This window comes from Monodelphis domestica, chromosome 2, assembly GCF_027887165.1.
Source record: "Monodelphis domestica isolate mMonDom1 chromosome 2, mMonDom1.pri, whole genome shotgun sequence".
Classification (NCBI taxonomy): domain Eukaryota; kingdom Metazoa; phylum Chordata; class Mammalia; order Didelphimorphia; family Didelphidae; genus Monodelphis; species Monodelphis domestica.
In genome coordinates this window covers 260,497,849-260,523,225 of record NC_077228.1, presented here as the reverse complement: position 1 = coordinate 260,523,225, position 25,377 = coordinate 260,497,849, and the positions used below count along the sequence as shown (strand labels likewise).

The 25,377-nt window shown below is 40.3% G+C and overlaps 1 protein-coding gene across 1 annotated transcript; it reads left to right on the top strand.

Moving 5' to 3' along the window:
- The first annotated feature begins 12,047 nt into the window (after positions 1-12,047).
- Positions 12,048-25,155, top strand: SERPINE1 (serpin family E member 1). The gene is made up of 9 exons (XM_001371290.5): positions 12,048-12,204; positions 13,140-13,405; positions 13,950-14,183; positions 17,980-18,174; positions 18,694-18,892; positions 21,077-21,177; positions 21,316-21,402; positions 23,170-23,253; positions 23,733-25,155. Exons 2-9 carry the CDS (start codon positions 13,141-13,143, stop codon positions 23,768-23,770), a joined length of 1,203 nt encoding a protein of 400 aa, XP_001371327.2. The 5' UTR covers positions 12,048-12,204; position 13,140; the 3' UTR covers positions 23,771-25,155.
- The last annotated feature ends 222 nt before the right edge of the window (positions 25,156-25,377 follow it).

Sequence of the window (25,377 nt, the reverse complement as noted above, 5' to 3'; positions counted from 1 at the left end):
AGCTAGCTAGTGAGGATCTAAGGTTGGATTTGAACTCAGGGCTTCCTGAATCTATCCACTACTACCTAATTGCCTCAAAGTAACTTCATGAAAGAAATAGACTATGGAGAAAATTGAGAACGTCGTAGATATGGAAGAGGAGTTAGGGTACTGATCAGGCACTGAGGAACAAAGAGCAGGACCAAAGAATACAATATAAGGGTGATGGGTCAATGGAAGTCATCTTCTTTAGAAAAGGAAGTGAGCTCAGGCTACATGGAAGCCAGAAAGGCTGAGTCAGATGGACAGAACATCAGGAAATTCTTTCCATCAAGCCTTGAGTTGGTGGTAATGGATTATTTGCAAGGAACAAATAAATTTCAAGCTTCTTTAGGGTTGACAGTTTGCATTTTTTCTGTGATCCCTACAATATCCAGCACCAGTGCTAGGCATATCATATCAAATACATATTTGCAGATTAACTAAGAAGAATGAAGTCAAGGCTCTAGGAAGCCAAGAAGGAGAGTGAGAAGTAGCAATGGAACGTGGACAAAGTCAGTATGAGGTCCCTTCTACTCCCTGTCCCCTCATCACCACTGTACAGTCAGCTGTCTGACTGCTTGGCCTCCAGGACTGCTTAACAAGTTGAGTGGAGTCTGACTAATGACAGCAGCCTTCCCAACATATGCCAAGGGGAAGAAGTATAGCTACTGAGGCTATTTTTCTTCTATGGGATGGAGAAGATGGTCAGTAGGCCTGTAAAGTCTCTTATCCCACTGGCAAATTCCATTTGTATTAGCTCAGGCTCTGGCATTTGGATCTAAGATCTGCCTTGCAGCTTCCTTACACCTCCCTCACTGACTGGGCTCAAAGCCCACCTGTCTCTCTATCCAGCTCTGTGGGATCTCAGTAACATAATTAAGCACAGATCTAAGCCCTAGGTCTAGGCTCTGGACTGAAATGAAAATACAGTATTTCAGTGAGCTGGCTCATGGGAGCCAAAAAGGGCAGAAGTCTACAAAATAAGCAATGAAGAGGCAACAGAAAGCATTGCTTCAGAGCTGGGGAGGGAGAAGTGAATTTAGAATTCTACTAGATTATAAATTCCACAAGGATGGCAGCAATGTGCTGTATCTCTGAAAGTGTAACATACAGAGCCTTGGCACATAGCAGTTTTACTGAATTTTACTGTCTGCTGAGGTTCAATTATGGCCTCTGTAAGAAAGCCATCCTTGAAAATTCCAGCCCATAAGGGCATTTAGAAGAAAAGAGATAAGGCTCAATGGATAGAAAGCCAAGCCTGGAGATGGGAGGTTCTGGGTTCAAATGTGACCTCTAACCCTTCCTAACTCTAGGTAAATCCCTTTACCTCATTTGCCTAGTTCTTATCACTCTTCTGCCTTGGAATTGATTTAACATCAAAATAAAATAAATACAAAGATAAATAACTCTCTTAAGGCACAGGTCTAAGCATGCCTAGAAACTTACTCAAAAATCTTGCTGGTAGGTAAAGGTTTTTTAAAAAGAAAGAAAATTCCAGCCTACCCTGGCATAGTGGTATTATAGGCTTTAGTCCTTGTTGCTGGGAGAGAGAGGGGCTGAGTTCAGGAGTTCTGAGGTGCAGTAGGGCTAAAGATGATCAGATATCTGCACTGTCTGGCATCAGTATGGTTATGACCTCAAAACCACAGTCTGAGGCTCAATTAGAGACTATCTTGTAAGATCATATTATTGGTTCATGGATGTTAATCTTATCTTACCGAGAGGGCAGGGACTACAATTCATTTGGAATTGTTAGGTGACGTGGTGGATAGTCTGGAGTCAGGAAGATTCATCTTCCTGAGTTCAAATTTGGCCTTACATATTTACTAGCTATGTGACCATGGGCAAGCCACTTAACCCCATTTACCTCAATTTCCTCATCTGTAGAGTAAGAGAGATTGGATGAGATAAAGAAGTTTAAATAATGTTGGATGGTCTTGAGAGTCCTTCACGCACTGAACTCCCAGATTTTGTCCCCTAGTACTAGGCAACACAGCCCTTTTCTCACACATAGGATTTTCCCTCTCTGGCCACTCTTGCATATATGTCTTTCTCTTTCTTCTAAAAGTTGAGGCATAAATTATCATTCATGCAAAGAAGTAGCATATGTGTATGCATGCTTGAGGCTTTTGGAAGCTGGAGATAGATCAAGAAAACCTATGTCTGGTTTCAGATTTTGGTTCTCTGCCTCTGTATGCCTTTTTTCCAAAAACACTAAGTTGGAAAGGTCTACAATCCACTCCTTAAGGCATGTGCTGGGTGCCAAGTTTACAAAAAATGCTTTCTAGGAGTGGGGGACTATGACAACAACAATAATGATAGCACCTAACATTTCTACAGAGATTTAAAGTTGGCAAAGGACTTTTCACATTATTATCTTATTCAAACTTCACAACAACCCTAGTTCACACAGCTAGTAAGCATCTGAGGTCAGAATTGAACTCAGGCCTTTCTAACAAGATGTGCACAGATCAGTATTTTGGTCTGGAGCTATAATTTCATCAGTGTAGCAATTTCCCAGAGTGGAAATTCCCATTGTGGATATAAATACAACTCATCCATAACTTACATATTGTCTTTAGAGAGTTGCCTATAACACTGGAAAGTTAAGTGACTGGTCCCAAATCACAAAGCTAGGATGTGTCTAGGGAAAAGACTTTAGTGTCATTCTTCCTGTCAAAGTCAGCCCTCTTTCTACCTCCCCTCACTGTGGTAAATTGAATAGAAAGAAAACAATGAAAACAATAACAATTAGGGGAAGAAGGCTTCTAGGAGATTATTTTCTTATGTAAAATGAGTCTTCTTTTACAGGAGATAAGAATTCTGATAGACCAAGATTAGAATAGAGTACATTTCAACCATAACGCCATTGTGTGAGTGTGTGTGTGTTTAGAGAGCACCAAGTTCAGGGAACATCCAGTCTGAGTGGAATGACATGTATGTAAAGGTGAGTAATATGAAATAAAGATGAAAAAGTAGCTTGAAGACCGCCTGTAAAAAGCCATAAATGCTGGGCTGAGGATTAGATGTACTTTAACCCAGGGGTAATAGGGAACCACAAGATTTTCAATCATGTTAAGTACAAGCATGCTCAGACCTGTGCCCTGGGATTATTTATTAGCATTTACTTTCTGCTTAAGGAGGCAGCCTTTCACAGTGACTAGAGTTCTGGACTTAGAGTCAAAAAGACCTGGATTCAAATTCTACCTCTGAAACTTACTAGATATGTGGTCCTGGGCAATTCACTTAAACGTAATTTACCTCAGAGAACTCTCTATGACTTTTTTGTTAAAACAGACATCATCAGGACAATTAGGTGGCTCAGTGGATTGAGAGCCAGGCATAGAGGCGGGAGATTCTGGTTTCAAATCTGGTTGGTATTGAGCACTTTCCAGATGTGTGACCCTGAGCAAACCACTTAAACCCCATTGCCTAGCCTTTACGGCACATTGCCTAGACCTTACACAATATTGATTCTAAGACAGAAAGTAAAGACTTTTAAAAAAATGACAAAACTGATATCACACAGGGTTCACTATCCTGGTTATTTGTTGTTGTTCATTTCATGACTCCGTTTGGGGTTTTCTTAGCAAAGATATTGTGTGATTTATCATTTCCTTCCCCACCTCATTTGACAGATGAGAAAATTGAAACAAACAGGGTTAAGTGACTTGCCCAGAGTCATGTAGTTAATAGGTGTCTGAAGCCAGATTTGAATTTAGAGAGCTGAGTCTTCCTGATTCCAGGTCAGGTACTCTACCCACTGTGCCCCTAGCTGCCCATAAAAGTTTTATGGGAATCTAAAAGAAGTATAGTCAATCAATAAGCATTTATCAATGGCCTAATGTATACCATTACATTGGCATTGGGGATACAAAGACAAAAATGAAATGGACCCCTTCCCTCAGGATCTTATACTCTATTGGAGTACTCTGTCTTCCCCTTCAAGAAACTTACAATTCAAGTAGAAGGAGAGCAGTGACCTTGAGCGTACATTGAACATTTCTATACCTCATCTGATCTATAAAATGAAAGATTTGACTGGAATCATTTCTGAAGATTACACTCTTTGGATAAAAACCAGTCATAATTACAAATATAACAAAAATGGAGATTTACCATAACAGAAGCAGAAAGAATGACAGAGAAGGGAAAAAGAAAATAAGAACTGAGATTAGGATGACAGAATAAACTAGGGTAAGGCAATTGGGGTTAAGTGACTTGCCCAGGTTCACACAGTTAGGAAGTGTCTGAGGCCACATTTGAACCCAGGACTCCTCTAGAACTGATTCTTTAGCCACTGAGTCACCTAATTGCCCCCAATAGTATTTTTTTTAAAGACCAAAAGGAAAAAAAAAAAGGTGGAGGGAGGGAATCAGTATAACTGATCAATTCACCAAAAGCCTGAAAACAGAGGGCAACTAGGTAGCTCACTAGACTGAGAGCCAGATCTAGAGATGGGAGGTTCCAGGTTCAAGTGTGACCTCAGACTCTTCCCCACTGTGTGACTCTGAGCAAATCACTTAATTCCCATTGCCTAACCCTTACCACTCTTCTGCTTTGGAATTGATACTTATTATCAATGCTAAGACAAAAGGTAAGAGTTTTTAAAAAGTCTGAAAATATGTGCAACATTTAATACTTGTGGTCTTCCCACCTATGCAAAAGGGTGGAGTAGGAGTGTCTTCTATCTCTTCCTTCCACTCATACTTTCAACCAGTATTTCTTAGCAATCTGATGTGTTTTATGAAAATGCCAGTGTACAAGGTGCAAAGATATCTGGTCTGGGGGACAGAAGATCTGAGTTTGACTCCTAGATCTGCCACTTGGGCAAGTTTGTTTCCTCCCATTAACTACTGGGGATACAAATATAGAGGACATGGATCCTGCTTTCAAAGAACTTAGAATCTAATAAAAAGAAAATTGAGACCAGAAGGGTCAGAGAAAAACAAAGAATTTCCCTTACAAGTACTTCAAGGTGATATTTCAGGTCCCTTCTAGCTCTCTAACCTCCTATGAGTCTGTGATGCTAAAGGGAAAAAAAATGACAGCCTATCATCAAGTAAGTACTACATTATATAGTACAGACTCTATTAAGGAGTTAAAGCAAAACCAGAGGCTCCCTGGAAGTGGTTAGAGAAGATTTTAGGACACTGAAAAAGGTCACTCAGGCGTGGGGGGTGGGGGTGGTGAGGCATCATTGGGAGGTTATTTCTAGTAGATCTTCCGTTTGCAGGGGTGATCCAAGCCCAAGAGACTGAATGAAAGAAGCTGGGGTCAAAGAGAGGACTGTTCTCTTATTAGGCTTCTTCTGAAGAGAGGGAAAGAAAAATCATAACAGGGTCTATTTTGGGTGATGTGTAGTTTGGAAAGTAACCAGGCCAGAAATAGATCCACTGAGTTGTTAGGACACTCTCCTCCTCCACCCCCAGTTGGAGTGAAATGAAATCACTGGAAATCCAGAGGTCTTTCCCAACATTCCCCAGAGGCTATGTAATAGGCTAGAGGCTTCAGATCTCTCTTTTCTCCCTAGGGAGATGGGAGCGTGTAGGGAATAGAATTGGAGTACATTTTGACTGGAAAAGGGAGATGAAGGGATTAGGGGAAGAGGAGAGGAGAGAAGAGAATGCAGCCAGAAGTGAAAGTACAGAGAAAGTGATTAGAGGCAAAAGAATTTCAATACAAAAAGGGAGAAAGCTGGGAAGGAAAGTGTGATCATAGTGGACCATAAATGGGCAGAATCAGAGAGTTGTATAAAGGAATGTAAGACCTCTTAGAAAGAGAGGGAAATAGAGCAGAAAAATAATTAGAAGAAAGAGAAAAAAGAGGAACAGCTCAGAAGGAACATAAGGGGAACTTGAGGGATGAAGGTGAAAGGGTCAAAGGAAATTCACTGGCTCCTTCTTGATGGGTAAGGGTGAGGAAGGGGTCATGGAAAGGCAGACTTTTAGACCAGTCAATGGCATCATTACATGCCACTTGTGTAGGGGGCCTAATGGAAAGGCCTTTCCTGGTTGGCTGAGTCTGGAAGTTCCCCAGAAAGCTAGTCTCTATAATTGGTTCTCTTATCTTCTGTACTCTGTGAGCCAGACACCAAGATTTCAACAAATGGGCCTTTTTCTTTCCCCCTCCACTGACCCTTTGCTAAGGTGAGAGGATAAGACAAAAGGGGGGAAATCAGTGACACAGTCCCTTGAGTCAGGGCCTGACTTCTAAGAAGGGCTGTTGCAGTGATCCTACTGGAGACCAATGAGAGGCTGTATTGAGTAACCTTCCTGGGACTACGAAGGTCCCATACCTCTGGACATCCTAGTGATTTATGAAAAAGACATGTGCTATAGGGAAAGGGGACAAAGGGTATCAAGGCCACAGAAGAATAGGGGAGGGGAAAAAAAAAACTCTAGGATATGGATTTTGGATGTCCCATCTCACTAGGTGGTAAAATGAAAAGTCAATGACCCCAGCTCTGAGCCCTCAGTTAAGCACTGCTCTTTAGCCTCCACTCCTAATACTTCCTGCCTATACAACAAACCTTAGTGGGCTTCCTCCCTCTTTGTGAGGATGACACCAAAGCAAAGGGTCAGAGCCCCTAGTCAAGAAAAAAGCCTTCAGAGTTCTGCAAAGTTTCTCTCATTCACTTTCCAGTCTTTATCGCATTTTATTCTCCTCCATGCTTCAATTTGACCATCCCCAATACTCTCTGAGATCTTATTCCTTTAATGCCTCAGATCATATTTTTTCTACTCTTCTATTCCTTGATGCCTTTTCCTACCTATTTTCACCTTTTAAAAATCAGAGACCATGTCTTATCTAAATTTTCTATTGAAGAATAGGAAGGAAACAAACAGGTGCTACACTAAGTGCTTTACAAATATTATGTCACTTAAATACTCACAACAACCAAGGTGCTATTATCTGCATTTTTACAGTTGAAGAAACTGAAGCAGGCTGAAGTTAAATGACATGCCCATGGTCACACAGCTGGTAAATGCTCAAGACTAGATTTGAGCTTATCTTCTTGATTCTAGGCCTAGAATTCGATCTACTTTATTATATAACTGCCACTAATTGCTTTCAAAATGTGTTATTTTTATTATAATATATTATAGCTATTATTTTATAATATACTTATAGTATATATTATGTCAGTATATATTATATCACATAGTATTACATATACTATACTATTATATTCTAAATATACTATTATATATGTAATTATTTCTATTCCCTAGAAGTCCATGTTCCTGTCCTTATTGATAATAGTAATAAATACCTACTTAGAAGCATAATCAATTAATCAACAAACATTTTTTCATTTCCTCCTATGTGCTAAGTGCTGGGGATATAATTACAAAGAATGATGAACTCATAATGAATTCATGTCATTACCCTGACCAGCCCCACAATGCCCGAAGGCAATACCAGAGTACTTTGTAACCAGTTTTAAACTGGAAGTTTTTTTAGGTAAGGATTTAAGGATTTGACTAAGTCAGGCCTGCATGGACATCAGGGGCTCTGGCTGAAGAATTGAAGGGTAAGGTGTCGGAATATCTCCTGAGATGAATGAGACTTGGGATTGGGAACTATAGTTCTGGCTGGCCCATGTTTCCAAGACTTTGCCACATTGATTGCTTCCTCATAGGAAAGGGAAAAAAGAAAGCTTCATAATAATCTGACACTTCTTTTTTTCCCTCCTTCACCTTCACCTTCATTTTCTGTTTTGATTTGTATTCCCTGACCATGCCTGTCATTCCTGCAGGGTACACAAACCACAATTAAGAAAATGTAGAAGATGGAGTAGAAGAGGTACACTGAATAAGAGTTAGGAAACCTGGATCCAAATCCTGGTACATATTTCCAGAGGCAAATTGGGAACTAAAAGCTAGGTGTCCTAACTCCTATTCAGTAACCATACAGAATTTACAAAACCTAGACATACCAAAAATATCTTCTAGGTTTTAAAATAGCATTAATTTAACATGTAGGAGAAATTACATGCAACCACACAAATCCACTTGGCTTTATAAAAACTTTACCAATTTTGCTAGAATGTTACCAGCTCATCTCAAATTATATATCACATACATCTAACAATGAAAGTCACTGGCCTAAATCAGTACAGTGTTGTTGTTCATCCTTTGTTTTGAGGAAGACCAATGGCATCTCTGCAAGCATGAACTGAAGTTAAGTGAGGCAGCGTTGCACAAAGTTGTCAACCTTGCTCTCTTTTTTAGGGTCAATAAATGTCTGTGTCAAGACAAAAGTCAGGAGAATTGGCAATGGCCTGGGGTGCAGTAGATAACTTTGGCTTCTTCCATGTCTCCCCAAGCTCTAAGTGTCCACAGACTTTGTTTCAATTGCTTTCATAACCACTGGAACAAATTGTTCCCATCTGCCCATTTAACCAGAGGAAGTCTTCACATGCTGGGGTTGACTAACTCACCAAGAGGTCTGATGCCTATTAGTTACTCTCAACCTGGTTTAGTCAGCCTGCCAAGATGGTTTGCTGGCGTGCACATACAACTTCTTGGAGACACAGGTAAGAGCTGAGTGAAAGGTAGACACCAAAGGTGGATGGATGAGCAGCCCTAAGATAAGGGCTCAGCAAGCCCTCACACCAGAGGTTCTAGCCCTCTCTGAATATCCCATAGGCCCCAGGTATTATATTAATGCCTTGATTTATATTTAGAGAGTTCACAGTGGCACTCTGTGTCTTGCCCAAAGTCACAACACCTCTAGGTGTTAAAGGCGTCCTGGCTTTAAGGCTACCCACTAGGCTATGCTGCCTTTAACCTAGAGCACAGGAGGTATTTGATACATATTTATTGAATAGAATCAGTACCCAGGTAACTGTGAGCAAGCCACTTACCCTGGGTCTCAGAAGATAGCTAATGTCTCTTCCAGCTCGAAATGTATGATTTGAAAAATGGAAAGTAACTGCTATAAAGCAGTTACATAACATGTCTGTAATCCTAACTTGCCCTCCCCACCCACACCCCCAGTTTCCTTCCTCCACCTCTCTCCAGTGGCTATAGAAAGAACAATGGGTAAGACAACATGGAAAGGGGAAAGTTTGAGGATGAAGTTAGTTTGAACTTGGTATCTATTTACTGAGAAAATCCAAAACAAACAACCAGCTGTTCACAAACACCCAGACACTTCCTGTCTTGTTTCTGGCTGCTCTATGGACACTCCTAATTAAGACATCATGACCTACACAAAGCAAGGAAGATGCTATCTAGACTCCCCCCCCCCATACCCAAAAGATGCATCCTTTCTCATAGATTCCTCCTCCCCACTCTGCTCCTTTCCTACCATGTCTGACTGAATCTTTTTTAATCCCTTCTTTCCTTCTCAGTAACAATTCTAAGACAGAAGGACAAGGACTAGGCAAACAGGGTTAAGTGACATGCCCAGGATCAAACAACTAGGAACTATCTGAAACCAAGTTTGAACCCAAGAATTAAAACCAATTCCAGGCCTGGTGCCCTATTCACTATGCCACCTAGCTGCCCCTTCCACAACATACTTGGAGGCAATTGCCATGCAGTAGAAAGATGACTACACTTACCTGGGTTTGTGTCCCAGCTCCTCTGCCCAGGGTCTTAGACACAGATCATTTCATCAATCAAAACCTCAGTTTCCTCAGGCTGTAAAATAGGGATAATAACATCTCATAGAGTTCTGTTAAAAGTTAAAAAAAAAAAGAAAAAAGAAAATGTGTGAAAAGTGCTCTGTTGATGTCACAGTATCATGGACCTAGAGTCATATCGTCTAACCATTTCATTTTCCATAAATGAAAACTAAGGCCTTGGGTGTATGTGGGGTGGGGAGTGAGTTGCTCATTATCACATAGGTTGTAAATATCAAAGGCTTAATTTCAGCCCAATTTCCTCTCATTCAAGAGCCAGGGTGTTCTGTTCATTTTATTACACTATCAACTATTATTATATAAGCTGGAAGAGCCAAGAGCTCCTTACCTTGGGATACTTTTAAAAAGAGATATCAGCATTACAACCTATAAACAACCTATACCCATTCTCTAAGCATTAGACTTAAGGCTTCTCTACTATACACACAGACACATACATATACCAAACACACACATTTAGAATCAGATCTATCATCCTTTCTCCCCAAATCCTAATACATACTCCACAAATCTACTAAAGTGCACAATTAACCATCTCTCCATCTCTCTCTATCTGCTACTTTATCTCCCTCCCCTGGAGGGAGACATTATTTCTCTACAGATTATAATGGCAAGTCAGTCAAATAAGAATGAAGTTTGGGGTTTGATTCTTGGTCCCATTCCAGGAATTCACCATGGTAATCTCTAGACCCTTTCAGACTTTACCTCCCCAAGCAACACACCTAAAGCCCTAGCCAGACAAAGCTGCTGACACAAGACCAAGCCTGAAAGGGCCCCGCCAAAGTCTGAACACACCAGCTTTCTGAGAATGGGTTCCTGGAGGGCAGAGGAGTCACCCCTGCATCATCGAGGACTGGCAAATGGGCAGACAGGCAAGCAAAAGAGAGAGAAATAGAGGTTAGTGGGAAAACTGCTGCCAGCTCTATTTCCTTCCCTTATGGTTTCAGGACCATTATAAATTCTTTAAAATTAGTGAGGACCCTAAAGAGCTTTTGTTTATTTGGAGTATGACATATTTATTCATAACTACCACATAATAAATTAAAACTAATAAATTAAAAATATTCATTAATTTTACATAATAAATTTATTATATATGAACATAAATAAATGAAAAATAACTATATTCCCCCCCAAAAAATTAGTGTGAAGACTGGCACTGTTTCACATATTTTTCTAAACTTCTATTTGTCTGGCTTAATAAGAGGCAACAGAGTTTCATATCAGTTCCTGTATTTAATCTGTTGTGTTATGTTGTTTAGGTTGAAGTATATGAAAGAAATCTGACCTCATATAGATATGTAGTTGGAAAAAATTAAACAAATGATATATTAGCATTATGAAAATAGTTTTGACCTGAAGGACTCTATGAAAGGCTTTTAGGCACCTCCACTGACTATATAGGACATTCTATAAACCCTTTGGTGGTAGTGATATTTCTAAAGCACAAGTAAGGCCCTCCAAAGGTAGAGAAGATGAATGCCTTCTCTGAAGGCTGAGTGGGGAAGAAGGTAGTTGGAATATACCAGGGCTTCCAATTATAGTGGAAAGACTTTGGTGAAGGGGAAGGAGGGGAAGAGAATGAATATGGGCCCAGTATGAAAAGACATGAATTGGCTGTGATCTGTACTACTGAAGGGATTATCCACATCAGTGACATCCCAGATTAATTACATTCATAAAGAATGATATGATGTAAAATCTATATTAGAATAATTAGTGTTTGGGGGGAAGGAGGAGGGTAAGAAAGGAAGAAGGGAAGGTCAGAAGAAGGGAGAGAATTTGGAATTCAAAACAGAAAAATTTGTCCCATTTTCTCACTTATAAAATCAGGGAATTGGGCAGATGACCTTCCAACTCCAAATCTATGGGTCAATGACCCTAGCTTTTTTTTTTTTCCCCAAATTCATTGCCAGCCCTCTCCTCCTTGGAAAAAAAGAAAAAGCCTGAATTGCCTTTTCCATGTTTAACTTAATAAGATTACCAAGAATGTCAGTCATCCCTAACTATTAGTGTTGGCACTGCTAGGGACAGAGTGGCAAGGGGCCAAAGGAGAGAGAACTGAGAGACAAAATGTGTCTGTGTGAGGGGTTGGGGTGGGGGTTACTGAAGTTCTATTAAGCTAGGGAGCATTTCCTTCTTATAACCTCATAGACACATGTGAACGTGCACATAGCCTGAGACATACATGTGCTTACAAGCATGCAGACTTACACATATACTCCCTCTCAGTCTGGAGTGGGGAAGTGCCAGACTCTTGGTGTCTGGGCAGATTTCCAGAACCTTAGGAAAGTGGGTGGGGAAGCCCTTGAATGAGTTCATCAGACTTCCTGCCTGGAGGGGTTATAAAAAGAGGAGTCCACAGGCCTGAGGAGAACAACTACATCTCCTGAACAGCTGCTCCATCCAGAGCTTCACATCAGCTCCTGTTCTAGCAGGGTTCCACAGCCACAGCTGAACAAGAAGTTGAGGGAGTCAGTGACAGCAGCCACCATCCATTTCTTGAAGAGATTTTTGAAAACTACCAGGTAAGGGAGAGTCCATGTGCTCTCATTTCCCTTTGCTTTAGCCAGGATAGAAACTACAATCCCTGTCTCCTTGGCCCAGGCACCAAAACTGTTAGCTATTTTCTCCTTTGGCTTTATGGACTGAAATGTAGAAAACATCATTCAGTAGAATGACCTGGATAGTATTGATGAGGAAGAAAGGATTAGTGGCCAGAATCTGGAACAAAGCGACAAACATTAAACTATATGAGCGGATCCCTTCCCACTTTCTGAGTTCCCTATCACCGTCCTCAAAGGCTTGTTCTCTCCCTTGGCCAAAAGAAGGAAAAAAAGAGTCTTCTTTTCATGAAAATTACTTTGAGAAAGTGAAATTCACTATGAAGAGATACTCCTATAATTTATTCTGTAGGTGGGAAGGAGGAGGGAATGGAAGTTCTTCTCCAAGTTTTTCAAAGAACCAAGGTCAGTCAAGAAGGGTAAAGTAAGGAGCAACTTGGATCTTAGAAGGATCAAGAATCAGCAAGAGAAGGGCAGCTAGGTAGCACAGTGGATATAGAAAGGCTTGGAATTGGAAAGACCTCAATTCCCAACTGGTCTCAGATACTTCCTAGTTATGTTACCTTAGGCAAGTCACTTCAGTTCAATTGTCTAATCTTGCCACTCTTCTATCTCAGAATTGAAACTAAGACAGAAGGTAAGGTTTTAAAAGAAAGAAAAAAAAGAATCAGAGTAAGAGAAGTGGCTAGATGTCTATTCCTTCAATTTTCCACACAGCTCTGGCTATCTTATTCTGTTCAGATTACCACTCTCCTTGCTGCCCTTCTCCAAAAACAGAGAAAAGGGTCTCTTTCTCTCCCCCATCCCTGACCTCAGTGACATACATAGTTCTGTCAAGTCTCTTCTTTTTTTGCAGAGATTTCCTGAGATTTTTCATCTTGTCCCTTTTCCTGCTCTAGGATGAAGCTCTCCAGGGTTTTTGCCTGTCTCTCCTTGCTCCTTATAATTGGTGTAGGGGATTCATTACCTCAGCACAACCCTCAGGTATCCCAAATGGTCACAGACTTTGGGATGAAGGTGTTTCGGGAAGTGGTCCAGACCTCTGGGGATGGCAATGTGGTCTTTTCACCCTATGGAATAGCCTCAGTGTTGGCCATGCTGCAACTGACAACTGGAGGGAACACCAGGGAGCAGATCCAAGCTGCAATGGAATACAGCATTGAAGGTAGGAGACCTTCCTGGGAAGGAGTGGGAGGGAAAGGAGGGGGAAGGTGAGCTTTGTGTCTTTGAGCAAGTGATTTAAATTAACGGAACCTCCATCTCCTCATTGGTAAAATGATGTGGCTGAATTAGGGAAAAAAAGTGTCCTGGATGCTATTATATACTATTATTCACCTAGGCTGAGGGAAGACTCAGCTGACCAGGATAAACTCACATGTTGCTAAGATACAGGGAGTTTTTCTGACCACATCTACCAGAACTTGAACTTTGATGAGTTTCAGGGCAAATTTGAGGCTTTACAACATAAACAAAAAGAAAAAGAACCCCATGAGATCCCGAGGCCAACCATGGAAATTACAAAAGGGTTTGATGAAGCAAGGCAGGGAGAAAGGGAAGATAGAGAATTCTCTTCCCTGGAGATGTATGAGAAGAGATATGTTTGATCTGAAAGGGGTTGGAGGTCAGTCTGTCTGTGGCAGGATCCAGCCATCCTAAGAGCCTCTGATTCTATAAGCTTGATGTGTCTTCTCTTTTCTGCTACTGTATAGAGAAAGGTCTGGCCCCTGCACTCCGAAAGCTCTATAAAGAGCTCATGGCACCTTGGAACAAAGATGAATTCAGTACAGCCAACGCCATCTTCATCCAGCGTGATATGGAGCTTGTCCAGGGCTTCATGCCCTACTTCTTCAAAGTATTCCGAAGCATGATCAAGCAGGTAGACTTCACTGAAGGGGAGAGGGCCCGGTTCATCATGAATGATTGGGTACAGAGGCATACAAAAGGTAAGAAGACCAGGAAAAGTAGAGGTCTTATTTATAATCCGTCAAGAGACCAAGAAATATTAATTATAAAAGAATAAGTACAGAGAGCCTTACAGCAGCTTCTGCATAAAAGGAATAACTAAAGGAATTATGATTTTGAGAATGAGAAAGAAGCTGGAGGGACGGTTAATAAATTGAGAAGACACCAGATCACATATTGTTATGGAAGGAAGCTTCTTCCTTTTATCTTCCTTTGTAGGGTATACAATGAAGGAAGATAAATAACCAAGAATGCATGGAAAGTAGAATTCTTAGATAGGATTAGGAATCAGGTGTGAGGTGAAAAGGAAAGAAAAGAATAAAGAAAGAAGCTCTATAGAGAGAACATTGGGGCTCCATAGAGGGAGTGATTCCTTGGCCTACAGCCAGGTTAGAGAGAGAGAGAGAGAGAAGAAGAGGAGGAGGAATGGCGTTCTTCCTGACTATTTATTGAGATAATGATGTAAGAAGTACGTAATGCATATGCATTTACGTATGTAAATCCACATAGTGGATTTACATTGGCTTGACATATCAATGACATACAAGATAGAAGCGTGGTAAATTCAGCCCGCTCTTTTCAAACCCCCAGGACAAAGACTGCATGGTCTGCTCAAAAATCATGCATTAGAATGCTGTCTGACCAGACCAGAGCTGAGCCCTCTGTGGCTCAGCCCAGAGATTCTTCCGGGAATCCTACAAGAAGTATTCTGAATTCAGAAACCCCTTCTTCCAATATAGCTAATGACTTCATTTGAAGAGTGTACTTACTATTATTGTTGAATCCAACAAGTTTTATCAAATATTACTATCCCCTAACCCTAACCCTAAAAATTTTGTGCAAACTACAGCTAGATGGTCCTTTATCTTATACCAAATATCTGGCAGGATCAAGGACTTCCTGGGGGTTCGAGCTCACACCTTCATAGCAGACTACTCAGGCCCATATTCATCCTCTCCAGCATCCCTGAGTCAGGATCCAGACTCCCTTAATGGGGCCATAAGCATGTGAATAGCTGAATTCACTGCCCTAAAAGCCTAAGAATCTCCCAGCATAACTTCATGGTCAAAGAACTGTAAGAATCCTTGATTCTTTGAACTGTCTAGCTAACCTTGATGAACGAGGTCACCACATATGGCTCACAGCTGGCCATCTAAAAAACAGAACTTCAGAGCATTGCTCTGTCTCATTAGGGTATCTCAGTCTATTAGACAATTCGGTTATTCATTCATTTAGTGAGGATAATTTTCATATGGTTTGCCTAGTGCAGAAATGATGTGGCATATACTGATTCAATAGGCTCCTGTCATTTAAAAAAAAAGAAAAAAAGCTTTTCTAGTGGTCTCTTTCTAGGCTTTTATGTACATTCCATACTGAAATTGAAGGGCTGGCTTTATTCAGAAATATCCAATTAAAACTTGCTTATCTCTCCAAAGTGGTAAGGACATTCAAGTGCAAGGTCAAGTCGAATTGTATAAGACAGCTGTAGTCTTAGAGCAATGAAAACACTGGAAACTGAATGTTAAAGAAAGGGTCATTTTCTTTCCCCATTTTAGATTCCGTAATAAACTGGCAATATTCTCCCATTCTCAGATTGCCAGTACCAGGAACCATGACTAGATCTATTACCTTGCAAAATGCTGGAACATAATTATAAAGGATATGTATGGTCACCAAGGGTAACAATTTATTCATAATACTTTATGTAAATTTTGTATGCCAGTATGGATACTTAAAACATATTTTCTTAAATAATATATTTTGTAGGGATAGGTAGGTGGCTCAGTGGATAGAGTACCAAGCCTGGAATCCAGAGGACATGGGTTCAAATGTGTCTTCAGATATTTCCTAGACTCTGGGCAAGTCACTTAACTCCAATTGCTTAGCCCTTGCCCTTTTGTCTTAGACTTGTTACTAAGACAGAAAGTAAGGGTTAAAAAAAAAAAAGAATATATTTGTAGTCAGCAATGTAGGAAGATACAGAAGGTTCCTAACAATAAATGTAGCTGGCTGCTCCAATGCAATACAGTTCACAATTTCAGTTAAACCTTTCACAGTTTATTCTTGAGGAATTAATATACAATCTCTTTGACATGGAGATGGTATAGTCTGTTTGCTCTGATGTGCCACATCTTCTCTGGATAAAGGAGAAATTACTAGCATAACTACCTGTCCTTTTTGCCTCAAACTCTTTTAGAAGCAAAGCTTTGGGGCAGTGAGGTGGCTCAGTGAATAGAGTCAGGAAATCCTGGGCTCAAATATGGCCATCCTAGTTGTGTAACCTGGGACAAGTCACTTAATTCCCATTGCCTAGCCCTTACCACTCCTTTACCTTAAAACCAATACACAGTATTGATTCTAAGACAGAAAGTAAGGCTGCCATCTTTATTTTAATAACTAGCAATTATATGGCACTAAAATTAATGAAGCACTTGACCCTCAATACAGGCTTGCGACATAGGTCCTCTCATTACCCATATTTCACAGATAAGGAAACTAAGGCCAAGAGCAATTAGGAAACTAGACCAGTCATACAGGTAGTAAGTATCTGTGACAGAATTTGAACTAGGTTTCTTTGACTCTTTTATCCACTGAGCCACTTAATTGTTTCTTTGTCTGGCTTTGGTTTTATACACCTGTCTAATGAATGGGGCAGGTAAAATAATATTGAAGTACAATGTTATAGTTGGCCTATTAAAAACAAAATTTCAACCAAAGTTTTGTACAGCAGCTGTCCCAATTAACAGTAGTTTCCCCCTTCCCTTAATATTATTCCAAACACTGGGTCATGTAAGAAAGACTTAGTCACAAAAAAATGAGCCTTGTAGAAGATCAAGATCTTTCAGAATGGCTTAGAGAGGCTGTAAAGAAGTAAACTTAAGTCTTAATGGTTCTGCCTAAGGATGAAAAAGGCTACAGATTTTGACTAAGAAGTTAGCATAGATCTCCTTCCTCTAAATCACCTGGCTGTTCCCAGGAACGCCTTAGGCTGCCCTTCTGAAATACCTTTTGAAATAAGCTTCATGCAGTCTATAACAGTTTTGACACAGAATAATTTTATATTAAATAAAAGTTGTTTCTGGAAGACTTGAGCCTAAAACAGAGTAGTTGTATCAATTTTTTTTTCATCAATATGTCCAAGCTGAGGGAGGTTGCACTGTGTCCTGATGAGGCTACATCTGAGATGTTATGTTCACTTCTGGGGGTCCATTAGGAAGGACACTGAGTGTCCAAAAGAGTGACTAGATTGATAAAAGGCCCAACATCATGCCATATGAGAATCAACTGCAAGAAAAAAGTAGCACCAGCTGTGCAGGAAGTTGTGACCTACCCTTCACTTGTAGTTTTTCAAGAAAAACCTGAGGGCAGGTAGGTGACTCAGTAGATAGAAAGCCAGGCCTGAAGACGGGAGGTCCTGGGTTCAAATGTGATCTCACATATTTCTTAGCTGTGTAACCCTGGGCAAGTCATTTAACCCTAATTGCATAGACTTTATCACTCTTTTGTCTTAGAACTGATACTTAGTATTGATTCTAAGATGGAATTTAAGAGTTTAAAAAAGAAAAGAAAAGCCTGGAAAACCTTTTGTTGAGGAGGTTATAGAAGAGATTCCTGGATAGAGAGAGATTGGCCTGGATACTTCTGAGCACCCTTCCAACTTTGAGCACCTCTCCAAATATATTCAGCAGAGAATTTAATACTGAGGAGGAGCAATAAATAAGAAGTGAACTGAACTCTTAGCAGCCTTTTGATGATTTCTCTTGCCTTTCCACTTAGGTATGATCAGCAACTTGCTGGAAGAGGGGACTGTGGACCAATTGACCAAAATGGTGTTGGTCAATGCACTCTACTTCAAAGGCCAATGGAAGTTGCCTTTTCCAACCAAAGGCACCCACCATCGCCTCTTCCACAAATCTGATGGAAGCACTGTCTCTGTGCCCATGATGGCCCAGACAAACAAGTTCAACTGCAGTAAGTGCAAATGCTGACCCTTTTTCTTCTAATATTGAATAATTTTATTATTCAGAAATGAATAATGGGGAGCCTTAGCTGACTTAAGCTCAGAAGTTCTGAGTTCTCAACCCAGTACTTTTTACATTCTCTCTCTAGCTTGAAAAAAAAGTCTTTTGCACCCATAAAATCTTGCTGCAATGGGGATGGAGAGTGGGAAAATCAAGGTGGATAGTATTGAAGGAGTAGATCCTCAGGTTATAATTAGGTGTGGAGGTGGAAAGGGAGGGGAAAGTAAAAAGGCTAAAAAAAGACAGCTGAAATCTAAAGATATTGTGATGGAACACCCTGGTGATAGGCAGAAGAGAAGGAGGGATGAATGGAAAGGAAAATGAAAGAAACTTAAAAGTAAATTCCAGGAATATAGCTGTGAAACTTTAAAAGACCACAAAGGATCCCCCCTGGGGGAGGGTTGAATTGCAATGGCTATTTTCATCATCAATAGACCTTTTTCTCATGTAATTTTCTTGTTCTTTTTAGCTGAGTTCTTGACCCCCAGTGGGCACTACTATGACATTGTGGAACTGCCCTATCATGGTGACACTCTCAGCATGTTCATTGCTGCCCCTTATGAAAAGGAAATGCCCCTCTCTGCCCTCACCAACATTTTAGATGCCCAGCTCATCAGTCAATGGAAGGGCAATATGACCAAAGCGCCCCGTCTCCTGATTCTGCCCAAGTAAGTCCTACCAACCTGCCCCCAAAGCCCCCCTTTACCATTTGTATCAGTCCCTAGTAAACTCTTCTTGCCCTCAAGATAAATTCAGGATTCTCTTGAGACTTCCTAATCTAGTAGTGCCTCCCCAGGCATTGAGAGTCCAGTAAAATTTTCTGGTAGTCTGGAACTGATTAAAAACAGTCCCTTCTCTGCTTCTGGTGAGGTATAGAGAGAAAGGAAGCTATTGGAGCCTTCCTGAATCAGTCATAAGAAAATAGAAATCTATGGTGGGAGAATGAGAGTGGGGCAGATCAGGGCCATCAATTTTTTTAAAAAGATCTGTCCAGCTCTTCAAATTTTTAAAAGAAAAGGGGGGGGGGAGCGGAACAAAATATAATATCTTTTATCATATTATTAAACTTAACCTGCAGTTCTTGGGTAGTCTCAGTTGGCAAAGCAAATTTATAAAAACCCTTCAAAAGAGGGAAGATGGGGTGATTAAAGCTGAGGTTAGATAATTTCAGAACACCAGGGAAACCTTTCCCTGTGTCTGTCCCAATTTTTCAGATGCTTACAATAGCTGACAGACTTTTTGTGCTTTTTTCCCCCTTCTTTTTATAAAAACAAAAATTGTGGCAATCAGTCATATCCTGGTGAGAACTGAAGAGCTCAAAAGCTTCCCTGCTTGAGGTCTCTTCATGACTGATTCTAGAAAACAAAATCTACAAACAATTTTTTTCTTGAGATGTCCTTTCACAAGAATTTGCCCTTGGTTCCCAACCAGACTAGGTAAAACAATGCCAAAATTTCTGATTTATTTAATAAAAGAGATCAAATCATTGGCCGTGATTTCCAAAACCATATATTTATCCCTAATTTATCTCCAAAATTCCAGTCCTACATTTTCCAAATGCTTGCTAGATATTTCTTACTTAAATGTCCAATTGACATTTAAAATTCAACATGTGTAAATCAGATCTAATTCTCTTTTCCTCTAAATTAATCCCTCCTCCAAATTTTCTTGTGTTCAATGTACCAATAGATGTCTAGTAGAAGCATACTGATATTGAAGCTCACTCTTATTTGTAAACTTGGAGAGATTTTTGACTTTTATCTTTCCCTCACCAACATTTGCAAAGTCACATTAGTTCTACCTCCATAGAATCTCCGATATCTTCTGTCACTAAGGTATTTAATCACTTCTTCAAAACTATTGTCATAGTCTCCTAATCAACCTGTCTCCCTGACTTCAGTATATTCCTTCTCAAATCCATCCTTCACACAGATGCCAAAATATTATAATGAAAGCACAGGTATGAACATGCCAATTTCCTGGCCAAAAATTCCCAGTGGTTCCCTTCCATAATCTAGTTCACACCTATCTTTCCCACTTTGTCTTACATTATTCCTCTTCATACATTCTATATTCCAATCAAATGGGCCTATTAGCTGTTCCCTGAACTCAATAGTCCACCTTCATCCGGTCTCTGTGCAATCCTACAAGCTATCCCTTATCTTTAAAATGCCCTCCTTCCTCATCGCTACCTTTCAGTCTACCTACCTTCCTTCAAGGCTTAGCTCAAGTATCATCTCTATAAAGCCTCCCCTTAGCTCCCCAATTGTTGGTGCCTTCTCTGAACTCAAATTTTTATCATTTCTCCATTGCCTTCTTTACCCCCTTCCTTCTATAATACATATCTGTGTCCCATGTTGCTTCCTCCTAGAAGGCAGACTGTTTTTGGTTTTGTCTTCATATTCCTAGGACCCAGCACAGAGAATTGCTTTAAAAATGTTTCAAGAGACTCACCAATACCAGAAATTTATCTCTTAGATGAATAGGTCTTGCAAACAAATAGCCCACTCTCTGCTCTTTCTACAAGTTCTATATTATCTCCTGGCAGTAAAGGCAGTAGATTTTTTTTTTAACCTTTACGCTCTATCTTAGAACCAACACTTAGTGTCTGTTCCAAGACAGAAAATGACAAGGGCTAGGCAGCTGGGGTTAAGTGACTTGCCTGGGAAGCATCTGAAACCAGATTTAAACTCAGGACCTCCTGAATCCAGGCCTGGCTCTCGGTCCACAGAGCTACCTAGCTGCCCTGCAGTAGATTAAGAAGATTATTGACAAGAGCACCAGTGTAGGAGCCTAGATCCTTAGGTTATGCTAATGATGTATGCCCTGAGCTATGTCTTCTGATTTTGCAGGTTTTCGCTAGAGAGTGAAGCTGACCTGAAAAGGCCTCTGGAGAACTTGGGGATGAAGGACATGTTCAGGCCAGGGCAGGCAGATTTCTCCAGACTTTCTGGTAAGGAATTCTCTAAGCATTGCCTTGATTCTTCTTCCTACCTCTGAGAACTTAAATCATCTTGGATTGTAAAGAGAGGGTGGGGGAAGGCATCATTGAGGAAGCAGGCTGACAGGCTCTTGTATATATTTCTCTCAGACAAAGAAATGCTCTATGTATCCCAGGCCTTACAAAAGGTGAAGATTGAGGTGAATGAGAGTGGTACTGTGGCATCCTCAACCACTGGTAAGTTGTCTCAGCCAGAAATGAGGCAAAAGGGGGCATCTTTTTTTTTTACTTTTTAAACATTATTTTATTTGGTTATTTACAAACATTATTCATTGGAAACAATGATCATTATCTTTTCCTCCCCCCCCCCCCACTTCTCCCATAGCCAACGCACAATTCCACTGGGTTTCACATGTGTTCTTGGTTCGAACCCATTTCCATGTTGTTGGTATTTGCACCAGAGTGTTCATTTAGAGTCTCTCCTCAGTCATTTCCTCTCAGCCCCTGTAGTCAGGCAGTTGCTTTTCCTTGGTGTTTTTATTCCCACAGTTTATCCTCTGCTTGTGGATAGTGTTTTTTAGATCCCTGCAGATTGCTCAGGGACATTGCATTGCCACTAGTGGAGAAGTCCATTACGTTCGATTGTACCACAGTGTATCAGTCTCTGTGTACAATGTTTTCCTGGTTCTGCTCCTTTTGCTCTGCATCACTTCCTGGAGGTTGTTCCAGTCTCCGTGGAATTCCTCCACTTTATTATTCCTTTTAGCACAATAGTATTCCATCACCAACATATACCACAATTTGTTCAGCCATTCCCCAATTGAAGGGTGTCCCCTCATTTTCCAATTTTTGGCCACCACAAAGAGCGCTGCTATGAATATTCTTGTACAAGTCTTTTTCCTTATTATCTCTTTGGGGTACAAACCCAACAGTGCTATGGCTGGATCAAAGGGCAGACAGTCTTTTATCGCCCTTTGGGCATAGTTTCAAATTGCCCTCCAGAATGGTTGGATCAGTTCACAACTCCACCAGCAATTAGTGTCCCTACTTTGCCACATCCCCTCCAACATTCATTACTTTCCATAGCTGTCATGTTAGCCAATCTGCTAGGTGTGAGGTGATACCTCAGAGTTGTTTTGATTAAAAGGGGGCATCTTTTTAAATAAACTTGAGGCCTTAAGAAGACTCATTCCAAAGGTACAGGGAACAGTAGAAATATTTAACCAGTCCCTTGTTCCCCTAAAATGAGTTAAGAGTGTGGCCTTCTCTCCCAAGTTCATCTCCCAAGTTCATGGACTAAATTTAGTTCCCAATTCAACTTTGATCAAGGAAGGAGGTATAGTTCTCATTCATCCATTAGCAAGACTTTCTCCAACCACATTTCACTGTCTAAAAGTGAGGGTTCTGATTTTCTCAGGACCTGACTTCTTTCCTCTGCAATTTCTATAGGACTGCTTATTGAAAAGTCTCCAAAGACAAGTTTTTAAACAATGGGTAGTAAATAGGTGAAACTTGGGGAACAAGGAGAAAAAAAGAGGAAAAGAAAACCAGCTCTTTAGTCTGAAGATCTGGATTCAAATCCAGATACTTATACTCCGTGTGACCTTGGGCAAATTACTTAATCCTATTTAGTTTTCTTACCAATGAAATGAAGAGGTTAGCTAGATGACCTCTAATATACCTTCTAGCTCTAGATCTATGACCATATAAACCCAAACCTCTGTACAGACTGATAATACATATAATTTGAAAAAGAGTCTTAGATAAAGACACAATTAACTGAGCTTTAAAAGATTAAGAGAAAGCAGGATATTTCAGGGGATATACCTAATTGTTCAAGGTTATTGTGTTTGCTTGTTTTAATGGGGGAGAAAACTAGACCTTCCAAATCATCCTTCAGTCCTATTATCAAGACAGAATAATAAGCCAGATTTATCTGGTGTGGGTGGCAACTCTTATGTTCTTATGCTTTAACAGGTTATTTTTATTTTTATTTTCTTCCAGCCATTGTTGTCTCTGCTCGAATGGCTCCCCAGGAGATCATTGTGGACCGGCCCTTCCTCTTTGTAGTCAGACACAACCCTACAGGTGAGGGATTAGAAAATACCAGATGGCTTCCCATACCTCTTAGCTGTGCGCCCTTGGGCAAGTCATGCCTTTACTAACAATATGCAGTATTGATTCTAAGATGGAGGGTAAAGATTTAAAAAAAGAAAGAAAATACCAGAACACTCTGAGGGTTGTTCTATCCTGCCTTGGGCAGGACATACTAAAAAGAAAAACATCTCTGTTCTTAGGGAGTCTCTAAGGAAGGGTTTCTTTAGTCACCACTTGGTTACATTTATCTTCTTAATAAGAGAGCACTATAATGAAGCAGAAGAGTGCTCGATTGGTAGTCAGTGTTTAAGCTCTACTCTCGGCTCTGCCACCAGCTAGATATCAGATCACTGACAAGTTATTTATTTTAAGCCTTACTTTCTTCATCAATTAAAGTATAAGATTGGATTAAATGATCAGTAAGGTCTTTTTTGGTTCTAAAATTCTGCAATTCCTTTTATCTCCTCTAGAAACAATTCTCTTCATGGGACAAGTGATGGAACCCTAAGAGATCAGGCCCTACCCCTGGGAAAAGGGAAAACTCATTTGGAACTGAACTACAAGTGACATACACAAAACGATCCTCTGAAGAAATAAATGGCTTTTTTCATTTCTTTCTAGAAAAAGACACTCCTGCCCCTCAAACAAACCAACCCTACCTTCCTTTCCCTTTTATTATCTTACCCTCAAATCTTGGCCTCTCACACAAAGGAGAAGGCAGACAGTGAAACAATTTCCAAGAGGGTCCAAGCCAGACTGCTAAGGCTTTGCAGGATCATTTATTTGGACATCTGTTTTTGTTTGGTCATCTCTCTATCCCCTGGGTCCCACTAAAACCCTAAAAAGGAAAAAAACAAAGACTGATGGGACCTTTGGTGTGCTTGGTAGAAGATAATCTATTTCCTAGTCATGTTGCTTTCACTCTTGTACTGTCTGCCACTGCTGAAGAGGCTGGCACCAGACCAGAGAAGGTCAGGAGAAATCATCCTTTAATACTAAATTCTAAATGGATATTGACCTTCCTCCCCTTCAATAAGAGGACTTCTAAGGATGGCCAGAAGAACTCTACATGGCACCAAGATTCACTTTGGCAAAGTACCCTCCTTGGAAAATAGGATGCAGATTTCTTTGGACTCTTAAAATATTTGCTTACTCAGAGGACCTGATCTTTTGCTCCCCTCTCCCTTTTTGTTTTTGGGGAGGAGAGGAAGAAGAGCCAGAGTGTGGTGTGTGTGTGTGTGTGTGTGTGTGTGTGAGAGAGAGAGAGAGAGAGAGAGAGAGAGAGAGAGAGAGAGAGAGAGGTCAAGGAAGATTTAATATATTCATGTATTAGTATTGTTATTTTGCACTTGTTCTGCTTTTGTGTAAGAGAGAATATCAATGAGGCTCACAATTGGCAAAAACCACTGAGTTTATTAGGGGGAAGAAAAACCCCCATACTATTTAGTGTGTAATGAGGCCTGCAGTGCCACCTTGTGGCCAAAACTAACACCACCTATGGCAGGAAGGTGGTTAGGTCTCTGGAAATCCATTTCAGAGTCTCTGGAGGTATGTCATGGCGGTCAAGAGGAGAGAAATGAGTTTTTTTTTTAAATTGCACATTTCTAATTACATAGAATGAAATATGGATATGACATGATAGAAGCTCAATCACCCCACTATGTATGAGTACCTCAGCAAACTCCATCAAGTAGGGGGGCTTCTTTTATCTTCACTCATTTTTCATTTTGCACTGGATGGTGAGAGTTACATATAGAATCCACAATGTGATACCAAAATGTTGATCCAAATTTTCTTGAAGCAGTTTGTATATAATTATATAACTTTTTTCCACTTTTGATATGTAAATGAGAAAATAATTTTTTATAAAAATAATAAAATATTTCAAAATAATATCTTTGCCTTTTAAGTCAGACCAAAGGATTTATAAGTTAATGGGCTGTTACATCTAGAAGAAATCTTGGAGAAATATATAATTCTAGAAATTCTGGCCTAAGGGTTAAGAACATAAGGGCAGGAAATTAGTTAGGCCTTTATTTCAGACGGTAGCACCCAGTGACATTTTATGTATAGTTGGATAATAGGGTATAGTTGGCCTGGGTATCAGCTTCAATA

Bases quoted from the DNA above. Each gene is read 5' to 3' on its own strand.
- SERPINE1 (XM_001371290.5), top strand. From the start codon at position 13,141: ATGAAGCTCTCCAGGGTTTTTGCCTGTCTCTCCTTGCTCCTTATAATT. The intron at 13,406-13,949 runs GTAGGAGACCTT...GCTACTGTATAG, and splicing joins AATGGAATACAGCATTGAAG to AGAAAGGTCTGGCCCCTGCA. The intron at 21,178-21,315 runs GTAAGGAATTCT...TATTTCTCTCAG, and splicing joins AGATTTCTCCAGACTTTCTG to ACAAAGAAATGCTCTATGTA.